This window comes from Chrysochloris asiatica, unplaced genomic scaffold (assembly GCF_000296735.1).
Source record: "Chrysochloris asiatica unplaced genomic scaffold, ChrAsi1.0 scaffold00518, whole genome shotgun sequence".
NCBI lineage: Eukaryota > Metazoa > Chordata > Mammalia > Afrosoricida > Chrysochloridae > Chrysochloris > Chrysochloris asiatica.
Genome location: NW_006409036.1, coordinates 507,022 through 526,453, shown reverse-complemented (window position 1 = coordinate 526,453; position 19,432 = coordinate 507,022). Strand labels below are relative to the sequence as shown.

Sequence of the window (19,432 nt, the reverse complement as noted above, 5' to 3'; positions counted from 1 at the left end):
CAAGGGAATGAGTAAATCACCAGACAATGTCATTAATATCACATTCAAGAAAAATTTTGCTAAGTTAACTCAAAAGCATCTACAACAATACATTGGCGGGGAACTTCCAGAAGTACAAGGGGGGATGCTGACAAGGATGTGGAAGGAGGGATTTCATTGCTATTGTCAGATGGATCTTGACTGAAAGTAGAGAATGCCAGATGTTTACCTGTGCTTCGTTGGCTATGCAAAGGATCATGACAAGCTATGGACAACATTGTGAAGGATGAGCATTCTGGACCACTTAACTTGTACCTAGACCAAGAGGCAGTCATTTGAACAGAAGAAGGGGACACTGACTGTTTGGTAAGATGGAGGGTCAGAAAAAAAGAGGAAGATCCCCAACGAGATGGATTGGCCAGGTGGCAGCATCGATGGACTCAAGTGTGGCAATGGTAATGAGGTTGGCTCAGGATCGGACATTGTTTGGTTCTGCTGTGCATAAGGTCACTGTGAGTTGGTGCCGACTCGATGGCACCTAACAACAACAACAATCTTTAAATCTATCCCTATTGTGATATTCAAGCCAGTGACACCATCTTTCTTGTAGTTCAAATGATGCCATGAATGGCTGTGTCTTAGGAACACTGCACTAGCCATATTCTCTGCCATAAATGTTCTTCTGTGGAACTGCAAGATAAAGGACAGGACCAAAAGATCCGCTTGAACTGCAAGGTCGGTGAGTCAAATCTACCAGCCAATCCTGGAAAACCCTACGCGGGGTGACTATGAGTTGGATCTAAATTCACTGAACAACAGCAAAAAATGTTCTTATCTGCTTGTCTCACATTCTTATTGCCTTCTTATTTTCTTCCCAAAAGTTACTCAAAAGAAAGGATTTTCTCTTCACTGTATAATTCCTGCATTTTGCATTATTTTAAATAATGGCAAAAACGAGCACTTAAAATATTATTGGTTTATTGATATTCTATTGCCCCTAAACACACACATATAGTATAATAACACTTTTTAAGGACAAATAATTTTAAAATTAATTTCACAACTATTTCCTACTGATTTAAAAAAAAAAAGTTTTGGCCAAAAGTAATTTGTCAAAAGTATTAGTTGAATGAACAAAAGTTATTAAGGAATTTGTGGTGGGAAACATTGAGTTGGAAAAAAGTTTAGAATTGGAGGCACAATTGATTAGTCAGTTTCAACATAAGAAGATAAAGCCTTTGGCATTCCCTGAAATACTCAGTTACAAGGCACTAGATCTGTAGCTAATATATAGGAATTAATTAATGAAACACATTTAAAACATGAAAAACAGCATTGTTCTTACACTGTCAACACTGATTTGGGTTAAATTTTCATTGCCTTTGTTTGTTTTCCCGCAGTTTTTTCACAACTCAATGGAATCAAGAAACTATACAAGTGTTTCAGAATTCTTCCTACTGGGACTCTCAGAAAAGGCAGAACTTCAGCCCCTCCTCTTTGGGTTGTTCCTGTCCATGTATCTCATCACCTTCATTGGAAATCTGTTAATTATCCTGGTCATTATCACAGACTCTCACCTCCACACACCTATGTACTTTTTTCTCTCCAACCTCTCTTTTGCAGACATTTGTTTCATCTCCACCACTGTCCCAAAGATGCTGCTGAACATTCAGATGCAGAGCAAAGTTATAACCTATGAAGGTTGCCTCAGCCAGATGTACTTTTTCATGATGTTTGGGGTACTAGACAACTTCCTTTTGACAGTGATGGCCTATGATCGGTTTGTGGCTCTCTGTCACCCACTCCACTATACTACCATCATGAACCCCAAGTTCTGTGGCATCTTGCTTTTGGTATCCTGGTCATTGAGTGTTCTGGACTCTCTATTACATGGCTTAATGGTTTTGAGACTGTCTTTTTGTACAGAGTTGGAAATTCCCCACTTTTTCTGTGAACTTAATCAGGTAGTCCAACTTGCTTGTTCTGACACCTTCCTCAATGACTTAATAATGTATTTTGCAACTGCAATTCTGGTTGTTCTTCCACCCACTGGTATCTTCTTTTCTTATTCAAAGATTGTATCCTCCATTTTGAGAATTTCATCAGCTAGGGGCAAGTATAAAGCATTTTCTACTTGTGGGTCTCGCCTCTCAGTAGTTTCCTTATTTTATGGAACAAGTATCGGAGTGTATCTTAGTTCTGCTATTACCCAGAACTCCAGGGACAGTGCAATCGCCTCAGTGATGTACACTGTGGTCACACCCATGCTGAATCCTTTTATCTACAGTTTAAGAAACATGGACATAAAGCAGGCCCTAAAAAATCTTTTCAGCTGAGAGACATTGTCGACATAACAGAAGACGTTATACCAAGATTAGAAAATTAATTAAAAGTAACTGACCTCAAACCCATATAGACATAAATTATGATATTTTTATCAATTGATAGAAAAAATCATCTGCAATTTCCCTTATTTCATCTTAAATTTTTACACATTGCAACTAATAACTACTTGTGTGTGTCTTTTGCAAGTTTTGTTCTCTCAGATTTTATACACCAGATTCAGTGTGCAAATCAGAATCCCCTGCATGAATTATCCACAGTAAAATGCTGAATATAGGATATCTGGGGATTTCTATAATTATCGAAAGAGCTGGATAAATGAAAGTGTACAGCTGTCCCTACCAAATTGAAGCAATTGCCTCACTATGATCTGCTTTTGGAGAGAAATAATTTGCTGTATCAAAGACTTTGTAGTAACTGCCAGGGTTTATGTCAGTTTATTCCAGAAAGAGAACGCTCCTAGATTAGTAAAAGTATTTGGTGTTACCATTTGATTAAGGAGACAATACTCCACACTCCTCAATATTTACTTTTTTTTTTCACACGTTAAACAGAAATTACAACTTCTGAGTCTTCAAACATTGATAACATCATTCATTTCTGTGATTGTGCCAGGGATGCATTGAGGTTCTTTTTAAAATATTTTGACAGGCAGGAAAGCTTTCAGAAGATTTTGCTTGGCACATCTTACCATAATAGTCATCACTTAAATAACAAAAAAAGATTATAGCAACATTATGTCAGTCACCAACTATCTCTCTTCCAACTGTTTATTCCAGATACTAGGAAATAATCAGAAAGGATCATTGCTGACATACTGTAAACTTTGTGAAACAGAGAAAGGTGAATTATTCACTTATCACCTGGCCTCAGATGCCATTGCTTTTCAAGCTTCTTTTCACCAGAATAAGAGTATGTTTAGTTCACAGATTGGATAGGGCCTTAATAGAATACCCAACTTGTTTTATTTATTCATGGAAATATGATCAAGTAGCCATTTCTAAAAGATCCTTGTTGTTTAATCTACTAGGAAACATTAACCATGGATGTCATACCTGTGGTGGTTTAGTGATGCCAGTTCAGGATGTCTTTATCCCCACTGAACTCATGAGGTACCCATTTCAATATCAGCATCTCCCATTTTAATTCTGTCATACAGAGTAAGGCCACTACAGAATTTTCCAAGGACACTACCTCCACTTCACAATGTAATTTTTAATGTCCTGGTGAATGAATGTAATGATCTCTGAACCCTTTCCTTGGGCATATTTTGGCACTGAGTGGCTGATTCACACATTATAAATCCATCTAAACATTGTCATTTTGCATCTTAAATCCCTTCTTATATATTATAGTAAAGAGTTTATGGCATTGAATTTCTTTCAGAGCAGACCCAAGAATTTCTGCTATCACTTTCTCAAGGAGCCATGGTGGCACAGTGGTTAAGTGCTTGGCTGCTAACCAAAAGATCAGTGGTTTGAACCCACCGTCACCTCCATGTCAGACAAATGTGGCAGTCTGTTTTCATAATTCTATCATACTGTTTCCAGCATTGTTTTAACCACCAAAGGCATATTTTCCAACTACTAATCCTTCCATTTTGTTTCCAATTTTCACATTCTAATCATCAGTAATTATCAATTATTTAATGAACTTAAGACTGAAGAAGTTGGTTGTTGTTTTTAAGTACTGTCAAATCAGTTTTGATTTACGGTAACCCTGGATAGGTTCTTCAAGAGCAGCTGGTGAGTTTGAACCCTGATCTTGAGGTTAGTAGTTCAGTGTTTATCCTACAATACCACATCAGGACCCCATTAAAATGTGGTATAATTTTTCAATTACTTCATCATTTGCTTTCATGGTTGGTGTGTAACTTGAATAATAGTGGTATTAACTGGTCTTCCTTACAAGTATGTTGATATTATCCTATCACAGACAGCACTGTTCTTCAAGACAGATCTTGAAACATTCTTTCTGATGATAAATGTACTGCCATTCCTCTTCAATAATTTGTCATTCCTGGCATATTAAACCATAAGATTGATTCAAAATGGCCAATACCAGTCATTTCCAGCTCTAATGAGTCCTGGTGTGGCACTATAGGCTAAACATTGGACTTCCAACCACATGGTTGGCAGTTCAAACCCACCATCTACTCCTTGGAAACCCTGTACAGTGTCACTATGAGTCAAAACTGACTCAACGGCACTTAACAACATCAATGCCTGGAATATCAATCTTGATGCATTCTATTTCATTTTTCACAACTTCCAATTTTCCTAGTTGCATAACCATGTATTCCATGTTCCAATTATTAATGGATATTTGCAACTATTTCTTCTCATTTTGAGTTATGCCCCTTTGGCAAAGGAAGGTCCCAAAAACTGTGCTCCATCCATATCATTAATGTCAATTCTAGTTTGAGGAGGCAGTCATATTTGTAGTGCCTTCTAACTTAAGGGACTAAATCTTCCAACACTGTATCATATAATATTTTACTGCTATTCATGAGGTTTTCAGAAGTGGTCTGCCTCTTCTTCCTAGTCTGTTAGTCAGAAAACTCTACCTGAGACCAATCCACCTTAGGTGACCTTGCTGGTTTTTAAAATATCAGTGGTATCATTTCCAGGATCACAGTAAGACATAAGCCAACACAATACAGCAAACTGACAGGCGAGTTGTGGAAACTGGGAAAGAATAATTAAAATATGGATTTCAGAAGCTTGAAAAACCAACAACACACACACCAAGTAACAGCAAGATAAGTATTAATTTTCCTGGAGAAATGGAGAACATTATTGTTGCCTTAAATCCATTGTTGTTGTTGTTGTTGTTGTTGTTAAATGCTGTTAGGTTGGTTCTGATTCATAGCAATCCTACATAGGGTTTCTGAGGAGCAGCTGATGAGTTCGAACCACCGGCCTTGTGGTTCAAACTGACATTTTGGTCTAGTGCTTATCCTAGAGCACCACACCAAGACTCCTTAAAACCAGTTGAGGTGTACAATGTGAACAAGGAACAGGCTCCTATTGTTTGGGCTTTGTTCTGTTCAATTGTATTATTTTCATTTAAATTCAAAAGTAATTTGCTGTTATCCTTCAATGAAAAGTTTTATAAGAGTTGACCCTTTTACCTTAGTATTTGAATTACAAAAAGGGGGATACAAAATCAAGAATAAACACCCTCAATGTACTGGACATTTTTAATATTCTGATGTGATATATTTGCAGATTGATTCTGTTTTTGTTGCTGTTTTTGGTTTTCTGTTTTTGCTGTGGTATCTACTTGCTTAATGATTTTCTAAACTATTTCTTAAAAGACTGCATTTTTAGTCATGTGTAAAATATGAAGTTTCCATATCTGAGTCCTGTTGGACAGCTATTGGTTTGGCAGAAACCATTACATGTCTGAAGTCAAAACAAAATAGTAACAACAACAAAAACAAAAGCCATGTAAAAACAGGAGAAAAAGGGAAAACAACTACGCTACTGGTAATTGCAGATTGACTATTTGGGGACACTCCTTCAATGCTGACTCAAGTTGTTTACAACTCTTGTCTTAGGCTTCACGTTCTGTTAAACACATCTTAGATTTCAATGAATACCATATTTTATCCTGTTGCTTTGTCCTGGAGTGTTTTTACCACCTCTCTACCTTCTGAAATAAAAATCCTCTTTCAAGGTTTAGCATAGTTATCAACTTTTCTGTGAAGCTGTCACTCATGTCCCAAGAATTAGTGACTAATTTCAGGATCCAATTCAATAAGATTGAACTGCAACCTCATTGCATTTATTTATTTTCATGTCTATCTGTGGGATCCTTGAAAGAAGGAGTTATTCTTTCTTTTAAACTGTAGGATCCTTGCAAGAAGGAACAATGTCTTACTCTTTTCTTCAACCAAAGAGCATAGTTCAATGCCTACCATACTTTAATTTGAAGCCCAGGTGTGGCACTCTAGCATAAGCACTGGATTGCTAACTGAAGTATTGGTGGTTCAAACCCACCAGCTGCTCCTTGAAAACCCTATACAGGATTGCTATAAGCCAGAAGTGACTTGACGACTCTTAACAACAACAACATACTTTAATTACTGAGTGGATGTTTGTTGAACAGCTAAAAGAACAAACAGTTGGATGAGGTTAAACAGATACTTCCAACAATGGGATGAGGGGAGAAGAAACAGTCAAGTAAAGGGAAATGTTAGTGGGAGAAGGTGGTCCCACAGTTGGGAGCCAACAACAGAGAAAATAGAGCAAAGATAGGAGATATTTAGCATGCTCAGAATCTCCCTTCAGAATTAGTGGGGGGAGGGGGGCATCTTAATGAGTGCCCTGCAACACTAGAATCCACACCTAAAGAGAAATTACCTCCTCCTGTAAAAAGGACTCCAATGGACTACAATGGGATAAGCGATGGACACTGAACTCTGTAGCTATCTCCCAAGCATCAAATCTGACCCAAGTTTGCATTTTGTTTTTCTCTCACAGCTCCAGAGAACTAAATCTCTCAAGGAGTAAAAAAAAAAATTTTTTTAATTTCATTAACAAGACTCATAGGAATTCAACACTGTAGGCACTTTGGTACTTTTCAGGTTGACATTATTAATCTCAGGTGGTTAGAAAACCAATGGTATCTTCCAGAGGTCTCAAGAGTGGTTCCATCTCCATGTCCTTCCTGATGTAAAGCTCATGTTTTGAGCCATCATTCAAGGAAAAAACTGCATCAGTGAACTCTTTGATGAGATCTGGGTAAGCCACATCTTCAGAGTTCCTGGGTAATGTGATATGGAAACAAGTTTATGCAACATGTCTTATTGTTAATAAAATTCAGGGACATTAAGAAAGATAACAAATTAAAGAAAGCTAAGTAATACAAAGTCTTGCCAAATTAAAGTCTCTTGTTCTAGAGGGTGTGATGTGCCACTGTAGGATCAGCACTGGACTGCAAACCACAAGATCAGTAGTTCAAACCTACCAGCTGCTCCTCGGAAACCCTATACAGGGTCACTATGCATGGGTAGCTATTAGATGACACTTAACAACAACATTCTGGAGGGTGATTTTGGATACACTAAAATATCTTGTTACTGTGATCTGTCTCCTGCAGTGGTGGTTCTGAATTACAGTATCTCTTTCTCTCTCTGTTTCGTTATACTGTCTCTCCTTTCCCACTACTGGAAATACCTGTTTAGCTGTTCAACAAACGTTTATTCAATGAGTACTGGATGGTAGGCACTAACCTATTTTCTGAGGATAAAGAAGTCCTGGTGTGGCACTGTAGGGTAAACACTGGATCACAAGGTCAGTTTGATATGCAAGGTTGGTGATTCACACCCACCAGCTGCTCCTCAGAAACTCTATACAGGGTCACTATGAGTCAGAACCAGCCGATGGCACTTAACAACAATGAATAAGTAAGATGTTTTTCCTTCTCTCAAGAAGCTCACATTCTAAACAGAAATAGGACATGGAAATGATTTAATACAGTCCCTGATGTGGAATTGCAATCCTGATACATTCCTTGGGAATTAATAAAGGCTTCACAAAGAATACTAAAATGGTACTGAGCATTCGACTGCAATGTCAATGTAAACCGCAAAGTCGGCTGTTCAAACTTACCAGCTGCTCCTCGGAAACCCTATACAGGGTAGCTAAGAGTCGGAACTGACTCAACAGAACTTAACAACAACTGAATCTGAAGAAGGGGCTAGAGTTCTTCCAAAGGTAACAGTACTGCGGAAAGTGGGAACCAGTGAATACATATGTTGTTGTTAAGTGCCCTGGAATCACTCCAGACTTATAATGATCGTGTATAGAGTAGCCAAGAAGCAACTGGTGGTTTTGAACCACAGTCCAGTGCTTACCCTACAGTGCCACACCAGTACAAGATGCTGTAGGCTCGTATTGCATATTTCCTGTCCAAACCCTCGAATCAATCATTTTATCAAGGAGCCAAGTTTCTTTCTCAGGAATATAATATTAAAAACTAAGAACTGGGGTGTACGTTTCCTCATTGTTACTACGGCCTCTATGCCCTCTCAACTAACCGAGGAAAAGACGTTATTTGTTGAAATACTTGTGTATTTAAAAATATTTCTATATCTGTATGAAGATAAATAAGTTCATACTATTATGTACAATTTTAATCTATTACCACAGGATCCTTCTAGTCTCCTCTGTTTCCTTATTCAGAAGTGAGAAGCCTGGGTCTCACCATCCTCCATCCATTTACGTAATTGTTCATGTCCACTATACATGAATAGAAGTATGAGACTTTTCAGCCCATCCTTCTGAAGGACATCACTTTGCCAACTAAAGTGCAGTAATTACGTCTTTGGTTTTACAGACTCTACTCATTTCCAAAATTGTTTAGTTCGGCACAACCCACCACTCCATAGTTTTGCATCATACATTTGCAATGTAGTGAGATCAAAACCTCCTAAAGGATTTTTTAATTTACATACACTTAGGTTCACTCTTTGTTCTATAAAGTTCCATGAGTTTTTATCAGTGCTTTAGGTCCTGTATCCACAACCACAGTATCACTGTCTAAACTCTTTCCTCAACCCTGGAACCCCTAGAAATCACTGATCTTTTTATTGCTGGTTTAATGTTGTCTTCCCCAAAATGTCATAGATTTGGAATCATAGATTATGTAGTCTTTTCAGACTGACCTTTTTCACTAAGCCATGAGCATTTAAGACCCATCTTTTTCTTTTTGAGAATTTATATCTCATTCCCTTTTTTTTTTTTTTTTTAATGTTCATAGAAGCTTTATTCACAATAGCCCCAAAATGGAAATAACACAAATATTCATTTACAAAAGAACAGATAAACAAATTGAGATATATACACATTCATAATATACGCAACTATATGGATGAATCTCACAAATGTTTTATAAGATAAAAATCTAAACATTATAGAGTATATATTACAGTCATGTGTTGTCTAAACATCAAAGATACATTCTGTCAAATAGGATGTTATGTGATTTGGATGATATGTGAGCACCATATTATATACACACAATACCTGAATTGTGAATGAGTTTCATTCCTAACACAGTCTTTTAATTGAATATGTACATTGTTATTGTTGTTGTTAGGCACCATCGAGTCCGTACCGACTCATAGCAACCCTATGCACAACAGAACAAAACACTGCCCCGTCCTGGGCCAACCTCATAATTGTTGCCACGCTTGAGCCCATTGATACTGCCATTTTGCCCATCCATCTCACTGGGGGTCTTCTTTTTATGTACATAAGTTGGAACAATTAGGTATGGTTCACATACAATGGCAGTTGGTCAAGTATTTGTCTTAATATAGTTGAACATGTACATTAGTTGGAACAGTTAGGTATGGTTCATCTCTAACGGTAGTTAGTCAAACGTTTGTCTTAGTATCTAGTTAAATGAATAATTTGTTTATATCAGCACAAACTTGATTCTGATGAGACAGAGGTTAAAGATGCTCCAAATGTCCAGTTTTCCAAACTGCTGCACTCCATCATCTCTAAAAAAAAAAAAAAAAACTGCTCCTCTTTCCCTCAGTACTTTTCCTCCTGTCTTTGGGTTTGGTAATTAGCTGCAAAGTGTCACAGAATTCACGAACCATACTTATAGTGAAGTGGTTTATCAGGGAAGTAACAGTACAACTGGAGATAGAGGTCAACTTGGAAGCAATAGGAACAATTCAAGATGTGTTTCCTTAATTGCAGCATCTTCTGGCTTCCTGTTGTTGTGCCCGCTGGGGCCTTGCTACTGTTGGGTACAGCTGGGGGCCTTCTTGAGCAAGTGTTATGCTTATGGGTCTGTGGGCCCCACCACAGCCATCTGCAGCCACTATCGCTCTTCCTCCTTGTAATGAAACTTCTATCTAATAGCTCCTCTCTGTCTTCATGTCTCCTGTAAGCCTGATGGTGGTGGTGGTTATGTGCCGTGGAGTGGGAACCGACTCACAGCGACCCTGTACAGGGTTTCCGAGGCTGTAAATCTTTACGTGAGCAGAAAGCCTCATGTTTCTTCCACGGAACAGCTGGTAGTTGCTAACTGCTGACCTTAAGGTTGGCAGCCCAATTCATAACCACTACGCTACCAGAGCTCCTTCCGGTAAGGCCTAGTGGGATGGAAATACTGACTAAACCCTTTGCTTGGGTTCCACACAACTTATTTGCGTGGTCCCAATCCATTGTTTTCACAAATCCAAAGCTCATGCCTCTAGGCCAATTACACAAAGGCCCCACCAAGCCCCAGGCACAAACCCACAAACTTGCTTGGCAGTACTAAAGGTAGCCAGACTCCCTCATTCCCTTTTAATGCTGAATAATATTCCATTGTTGCTATGATGATGATCTGTTTACTCATTCCTATGGAATGACAGCATGTTTGTTTCAAGTGTTTGGGTAATATAAATAAAGATACTACACACTTTAAAGTTCAGGTTTTTATATGAATATAAGTTTTCAACTTATTTGGATAAATATCAAGGAGTACAATGACTAAATCATATGGAAAGACTGTGTTCAGCTTCCAACGTGTTTACATAAATAGTCATTATAATAATTCTATAATGGTATCTCATTGTAGTTTTGATTTGCAATTTTAAAGGACAAGTGATGCTCAACATTTTTAATATATTTATTTGTCATCTGTATATCATCTTTGATGATGTCTCTGTTCAAATCCTTTGCCCATTTTTTAATCAGGTTGTTTATTCTTTTACTGCTGAGTTCTAAGATACTCAATATATTAGACATAAATATTTTATAAGCTATGTTTCACAAATATTTTCTCCTATTCTATGACTTGTCTTTTGATTATCTAATAGTGTCTTTGAGTATCTAAGAGTGGCAGACTAAAAGTTTTTACTATTAACAAATTCCTACTTTTCCATTTTTCTTTATAGATCAGTTTTGCTGTTGTATTTGAGAGTTCATCACCAAACTCAACAGTAACTTGGTTTTCTCTTATGCTTTTTTTCTAGAGTTTTTGAATTTTGCATTTTTAAAATAGGTATATTGTACATTTGAGTTAATATAGAAAACATATATCCATATGTTTTTAGATCCGACTCAACAGCACTTCACAACAACAACATACATATATATTTTTTTAAATAGATATATTGTACATTTGAGTTAATATATAAAACATATATCCATATATGTTTTTAGATCTGACTCGACGGCACTTAACAACAACAACAACAACAACATACATACATATATATATTTTAAAATAGGTATATTGTACATTTTGAGTTAATATATAAAACATATATTCATATATGTTTGTAGATCTATATACATGTATACATATGTGTGTGTTGTTGTTGTTACTCTTAAGTGCCATTGAGTTGGTTCCAACTCATAGTAACCCTGTACTACTTTGGATTTCCAAGGAGTGGGTTGTGTGCTTGGCCTAGAGTGCCACACCAGGACTCCATATATATTTGTTTATGTTTGCATACGGGCAACCAATTGTTCCAGTGTCATTTGTTGAAATTACTTTATCATCTGCATAGAATATCCTTTGCACATATGTTGACTTTGTGTGACTTTGTATGGGCTCTCTACTCTGTGTATTGACTTGTTTTTTGTGTACTGTAGCTATATAACATGTCTTTGAATCAAGTAGTGAGAATTCTCCAGTTTGTTCTTGTTTGTTAGTATTGTACTGGCTAATCTACATCTTATACCTTTCTATGTGAATTTTAGAGTCAATCTTGACAAAATAACTTTTGCAGTTTTGATTGTTGTTTTTGTTGATAGTTGTTGAGTAGGTTCCAAATCATAGCAACCCTGTTGGGATTTCTGAGGAATAGCTGATGGTTTGACCCACTAATCCTGTGGCTCTCAGTCCAATGCTTACCCTACAGTGCCACACCAGGAGTCTGCAGTTTTTATTACAATTGTATTAAATATATAGATCAAATTGAGTGGCTCCAATCTCTTCACAATACTGTATCTTCCAATCCACAATCACTGAATGTTGTAGTTAAGTGCTGTCGAGTCGGTTCCGACCCATAGCGACCCTGCACAGGGTTTCCGAGGGTGTAAATCTTTACAGGAGTAGAAAGCCTCATCTTTCTCCCGCGGAGCGGCTGGTAGTTTCGAACAGCTGACCTTAAGGTTCGCAGCCCGATTCGTAACCACTACGCTACCAGAGCTCACTGAATATCTCTTCATTAATTTAACTCTTCTTTGATTTCTTGTCAGACATTTTTAGGTTTCTGCATATCAATCCTTTACAAATTTCAGTCTTTTTTAATGGAATATTAAAATTGAAAATAAAGAATAAGAATCAGTAGTTGGAATATATGACCTTATTAATAGAAATTATTCTAGAGATCGCATGATAGAACTTTGCAAAACCAGTGACTTACTCATTGCAAATGCCATTCTCCAAAAACATAAACAAAGATTGTTCATATGGAACTCAATGGTTAAAGTATACAGGATTCAAACTGACTACATCTATGGAAAGAGATGATGGAAACGCTCACTATCATCAATGAGAACAAGGCTAGTGCCTAACTGTGGAAAAGATCAACAGTTGCTCTTAAATAAATACAACTTGAAATTGAAGAAATTTCAAACAAGTCTATGAAAGCCAAATTACAATCTTGAATATAGCCTATCTAAATTTAGACACCATCTCAAGAATAGTGGGATACTGAACACTAGTGACTGAAGGCCACTCAAGTTGCAGAATGACATCCAGGACATCATGCATGAAGAAAGCAAAAAGACGTTAAAAGACAGGAGAGTAATAAAAGACCAAAATGGATGTCAGAAAACACTATGAAACTTGGTCTTCAATGTAAAGTAGCTAAAGCAGATGGAAGAAACTCTGAAGAAAATGGCTGATCAGAAGATTTCAAATGGCAGTTTGAAAAGACAAAGTATTGTAATTAAAAATATGCAGACACCTGGAGTTAGAAAACCAAAAGAGAAGAGTACATTCAGCATTTCTCAGACTGAAAGTACTAAAAAAAAATACAAGCCTCAAGTTGCAATATGAAAGTATTCTATGAGCAAAATTCTATGAGCAAAAATCTTAAACTATGCAGGAAGAGGCATTGAAAGAAGATGGAAAAAATTCTGAGTCACAAAACCAAATAGAAACAACTGATGGTCTTAATTTCAGGAGGTAGCATATAATCAACAACCGAAATTGTTAAAGGAAGAAATCCAAACTTCACTGAGACAATGGTACCAAAAAACAAAACCCCAGCAATTAAAAGAAGAGCAACTGAGATATTTCAAAAATGGATTCCTAGGTGAAAGTGCTCATTCATCAATGGCAAGATATTTGGAAGGTAACTTGGCCAGTTGATTGAAAGAAATCCATATACTTGCCCATTCAAAAAAAAAAAAAAAAAAAGTGATCAATGGAATGCAGAGATCATTTTTAAAAAATTATTAATATTACATGCAAGTATAATTTTGTTGATATAATTTTTTAATTATCATAGCAGTACATTGGCAGGAAATTGCTAGAAATTCAAGCCAGATTCAGATTATGAAGGATGTCATTGCTGATATCAGATGGATCTTGGATAAAAGTAGAGAATATCAGAAAGATATTTACCTGTGTTTTATTGACTATACAAAGGCATTCAACTATGTGGCTCATAAGACATTATCGATAACATTGTGAAGATCGGGAATTCCAGAAGAGTTCACTATACTCATACCAAACCTGTACCTAGACCAAAATATAGTTGTTCAAACCGAACAAGGGTATACTGCATGGTTTAAAATTAGGAAAGGTGTGTGTCAGGGTTGTACCCTTTCACCATATTTATTCAATCTGTAAACTTAGCAAATATTTCAAAAAGATGGACTATATAAAGAAAATAATGACATCAGGACTGGAGGAAGGCTTGTTAACAACATGTGGTATGCAGATGATATTACGTTGTTTGTTGAAAATGAGAAGGACTTGTAGAACTTCCTGATGAAAATCAAAGACTATAGTCTTCAGTATATATCACAACTCAGTGTAAAGAGTACAAATACCCTCACAACTGGACCAATGCACAACATCATGATAAACAGAAAAAAGATTGACGTTATCAAGGATTTCATTTTACTTGCGTCTATAATCAGTACCCATGGAAGTAGCAGACAAGAACTCAAACTAGATATTGAATTGGGAAAATCTGCTGCACAAGAGCTGTTAAAAGTGCAAGAGCAAAGATGTCACTTTGAGGATTGAGGTGCACATGATGCAAGTCACGATATTTTCAATCACCTCATATGCATGTGAAAGAATCAATGGAATTGAACAATGGTGTTAATGAAGAGTTTTTAAAATATCAATCATTGCCAGTAGAATGAACGAATCTGTCTTAGAATAAGTATAGCTGGAATGCTACTTAGCAGTGATAATGGCAAGCTTTTGATATGTTACCAGGATGGACCAGTCCTTTGAGAAGGTTATCAGCCTGGTAAAGTAGAGTTGGTAAAAATGAGAAAGAGCCTCAACTTGATGGATTGATAAAGTGGGTGTAACAATGGGCTCACACATAACAACAGGCACAGGACCAGGCAGTATTTCATTCTGTTGTACATAGGGTAGATACATGTAAGTATCAACTGAATGGAACCTAACAACAACAATACTGTAAATGGTATGCAGGAAATTAACTTTTCCATAGTTATCTTGTATTCTGTGAGATTGTTGTACATATTTATTCATTTCAGTGAGGTTTTTTAGTCAATTCTTCAGGATTTTCTATATAGAAAATCTCTAAACCAAGAGACTTGCATACCTTCCTTCCAAATCTTTATGCATTTTATTCTCTTTTACTATAGTATTTAACTACATAAGCTTTAAGTGTGATGTTGAGTTGAAATGATGAACAAGGACATCCTTGATTTGTTCTGATCTTAGGGACAAGAGCCTTGTTTCTGACCATTGTGATGTTAACTATTGGTTTTGTTAAGGATTTTATTATTATTATTAAATTGTGTAAGTTCCTCTCTATTCTGATTTTCTGAGAGGTGTTATCATAAGTGGATATTGAATTTGGTCAAATTGTTTTATACATCAATTGGTATGATGGACTGATGTTTCTTTGTTGTTGTTGTTAGATGTCATGAAGTTGGTTCTGACTCATAGCAACATATGCACAATAGAACTAAATACTGCCGGGTCCTGAGACAGCCTCAGAATCATTGTTCAGCTTAACCCACTATTGCTGCCACTTGGCCAAACCAACTCACTGGTGTCTTCTTTTTTGTCACTGAACCTCCACTTTATCAAGCATGATGTTCTTCTCCAGGGATTGAAGATAATATGTCCGAAGTATGAGAGACAAAGTCTGGCCATCCTGGCTTCTAAGGAGCACTCTGGCTGTACTTCTTCCAACACAGATTTGTTTGTTCTTCTGGCAGTCCATGGTACTTTCAATATTCTTCACCAACATCAGAACTCAAATGCATCGATTCTTCCACAGTCTTTATTATTCATTATCCAACTTTGACATGCAAATGAAGCTACTGAAATTACCATGGCTTGAGTCAGGTGCACCTTAGTCCTCAAACTGACATCTTTGCTCTTGAACACTTTAAAAAGGACTTATGCAGCAGATCTGCCCAATGCAATCAAACGTTGTTTGATATCTGGACTGAAGCATCCATGAGTGTTGATAGTGCATCCAAGCAAAATGAAGTCTTTGACAACTTCAGTCTCTTCTCCATTTGTCATGATTTTATTTATTGGTCCAGTGGTGAGGATGTTTTTCTTTACATTGAGGTGCATTCCATATAGAAGACTGTGGTCTTTGATATTCATCAACAAGTATTTTAAATCGTCTTCACTTTCAGCAAGCAAGGTTGTATCATCTGCATATTGCAGGCTACTAATTAATCTTCCTACAATTCTGATGTCATGGTCTTCATATAATTCAGCTTCTCAGATTATTTACTCAAAGTTCCAGATAAAATTAGTGTAGTGAAAGAATACAACCTTACCACACATCTTTCCTCATTTTAAACCATTCAGCATTCTGTCTGAACCACTGCCTCTTGGTTTATGTACACACTCCTCAAGAGCACAATTAAGTGTTCTGGAATACTCATTCTCTGCAATGCTGTCCATAGCTTGTCATGATCCACACAGTCAAAGGCCTTTGAAGAGTCAATAAAGTACAGATAGACATCTTTCTGGCATTCTTTGCTTTCATCTGCTGTCAGCAATGATATATTTCATTCTAGATCCTCATCTGATTTTGGTTTGAACCTCTATCAGTTCCCTATCAATGTACTGGTGCAGCTATTTTTGAATTCCGTTTAGCAAAATTTCACTTGCATGTGATATTAATGATATTTCCCAATGATTTCCGCATTCTGTTGGGTCACCACTCCTTGGAATGGGAACAAATATGGATCTCCTCCAATCAGTTGGCCAGGTAGGTAGCTGTCTTCCAAATTTCTTGGCCTAGATGAGTGAGTGCCTCCAGTACTGCATCAGTTTGTTGAAATATTTCTATTTGTATTCCATCAGTTCCCAGAGCATCGTTTTCTGCCAATGCCTTCAGTGTGCCTCGGACTTCTCCCTTTGATACCACTGGCTCTTGATCATATTCTATCTCTTAAAATGGTTGAAAATTGACCATTCCTTTTTGGTACACAGAATCTATGTGTTCTTTCTAACTTTTTTTGATGCTTTCTGCATCATTCAATGTTTTGACCAAAGATTCCTTTAGTATTGCAAGTCAAGGCTTGAACTTTTTCTTCAATTCTTTCAGATTGAAATTGCTGAATATGTTCTTCTCCTTTCATTTTTCTAGCTCCAGATCTTTGCATAAACAAACATAGCTGAGTTTGTCTTCTGGAACTGACCTTTGAAATTGTCTGTTCAGCTTTTACCACCTCACTTCTGCCATTTGCTTTGGCATCTCTATGCTGGAGAGCAAGTTTCAGAGTCTCTTCATCCATTTTGGTCTTTTTCTTCTTACTTTTCTTCCAAATGATTTTTTGCTTTCTTCCTGTGTGACGTTCCCGAGGTCATCCTAAAATTCTTCTGGCCTTCAATCATTAGTGTCTAACACATCAAATCTGTTCTTGAGACGATCTCTAAATTCAGGTGGAATATGTTCAAGGCCATATTTTGGCTCTCATGGACTTGTTTTCATTTTCTTTAGCTTCATCCTGAACTTGCATATGAGCAATTGATGGTCTGTTCCACAGTCTGCCCCTGGCCTTGTTTGGACTGTTGTTGTTATTGTTGTTCTATTGCCCCCTCAGCACACAAATATCCTGTAGTAAATTTAAGGGCAATGATTTTGAAAAATAATTTCACTGTTGTTTTTCAGGGTCTTTAACACACTTGGCACAAAACAATAGGTCACAAATATTTGTTGAATGAACAAAATATGGTCACAGGGAATTTGGAATGAATAATATTGCCTTGTGAAAATTCTTAGGACTAGGAGTAAGGATGGCTAGTCAGTTTCAACATAAGGTATATAGGTTCTTTAGGATTCCATAGCAACAGGGCAATAAACCTTTAGGCAATATATACAAGGAGTCCTGGTGTGGCGCTGTGGGTTAATATGCTGTACTGTAAGGTTGTTTTGAACTACGAAGTTGGTGGTTCAGACTCACCAGTTGCTCCCCAGAAACCCTATACAGGGCTGCTATGGGTTGGAACCAACTGGACAGCACTTCACAATAGCAACAATATAGAGAGATTAACTAATTAAGCATATTTTTTAAACAACCACAGAATTTTTGTTAAGATGTTGATTACTACTTATGACTAAATTATATTGCTCTTATCTCTTTTTCTGTAGTTTCATCAGCTATATGGAACCAAGAAACCAAACACATGTTTCACAATTTATCCTCCTGGGGCTTTCAGAAAAGGCTGAATTGCAGCCGTTACTTTTTGGGATTTTCTTACTCATGTATCTGGTCACTTTCATCGGCAATCTTCTCATTATCCTGGCTATAATTACCGACTCTCATCTCCACACACCCATGTACTTCTTCCTCTCTAATCTCTCTTTTGCAGACATCTGTTTCACCTCCACTACCATCCCAAAGATGCTGCTGAATATCAAGACACAAAGCAAAGTCATAACCTATGAAGGCTGCCTGAGTCAGATGTATTTTTTTATGCTCTTTGGAGGATTAGACAATTTTCTCTTGACAGTGATGGCCTACGACCGATTTGTGGCCATCTGTCACCCGCTGCACTACATGGTCATCATGAACCCCAAAATCTGCTGCCTCTTCCTTCTGGAATCTTGTTTAGTGAGTGCTCTGGACTCTCTATTGCAGGATTTAATGATTTTGAGATTGTCTTTTTGTACAGAGTTGGAAATTCCCCATTTTTTCTGTGAGCTTTATCAAGTAATCCAACTTGCTTGTTCTGACACCTTCCTCAATGACCTGCTGATGTATATTGCAAGTGGATTTCTGGTTCTTACTCCACTCATTGGTATCATACTATCGTACTCTAAGATTGTATCCTCCATATTGAGAATGTCATCAGCTGAGGGCAAGCATAAAGCCTTTTCTACTTGTGGGTCTCACCTCACAGTAGTTGTCTTGTTCTATGGGACATTTCTTGGGGTATATCTTAGCTCAGCTGCTACCCAAAATTCCAGAGAAAGTGCGATAGCCTCAGTGATGTACACTGTGATCATACCCATGCTAAACCCATTTATCTATAGTCTTAGAAACAAGGATATGAAGCAGGCCCTAAAAAAACTCTTCCACTGAGAAACATTCTCTACATACGAGGATTCTTCATTTCAGGTTGAGAGAGGCCTTCATGAGTAACAGCTCTAAAAACTGAGGCCTAAAGTAAGATCACTTACCAGTTCCTTGAATGATAGTCTGAAATTTGCCTATTTACAGATTTTAATATCATAGATTTCACTCTTGGAGCTGTTTCTCCTGTATTTTCATTTTAAAATTTTACATCTGTCGCTATAGTCTCTGGGTTAAGTGTAGAAAACAGATTCCACTAAATAAAATGTGTTGTTTCTGTAGTTAAGTACTGTCCAGTTCATTCTAACTCATGCTGACCCTGTATAGGGTTTCCAAGGAGTGGTTAGTGAATTTGAACTACGAACCTTGAGGTTCAA

General features: G+C 37.1%; 2 protein-coding genes across 2 annotated transcripts; both read left to right on the top strand.

The window, feature by feature from the left end:
• The first annotated feature begins 1,394 nt into the window (after nt 1–1,394).
• On the top strand, nt 1,395–2,315 carry LOC102835192 (olfactory receptor 7A10-like). The gene has a single exon (XM_006877511.1). It carries the CDS (start codon nt 1,395–1,397, stop codon nt 2,313–2,315), a length of 921 nt encoding a protein of 306 aa, XP_006877573.1.
• A 15,828-nt stretch (nt 2,316–18,143) lies between these two features.
• On the top strand, nt 18,144–19,064 carry LOC102834816 (olfactory receptor 7A17-like). Its single transcript, XM_006877510.1, has one exon. The coding sequence runs from the start codon at nt 18,144–18,146 to the stop codon at nt 19,062–19,064; it is 921 nt and encodes a 306-aa protein (XP_006877572.1).
• The last annotated feature ends 368 nt before the right edge of the window (nt 19,065–19,432 follow it).

Bases quoted from the DNA above. Each gene is read 5' to 3' on its own strand.
- LOC102835192 (XM_006877511.1), top strand. From the start codon at position 1,395: ATGGAATCAAGAAACTATACAAGTGTTTCAGAATTCTTCCTACTGGGA.
- LOC102834816 (XM_006877510.1), top strand. From the start codon at position 18,144: ATGGAACCAAGAAACCAAACACATGTTTCACAATTTATCCTCCTGGGG.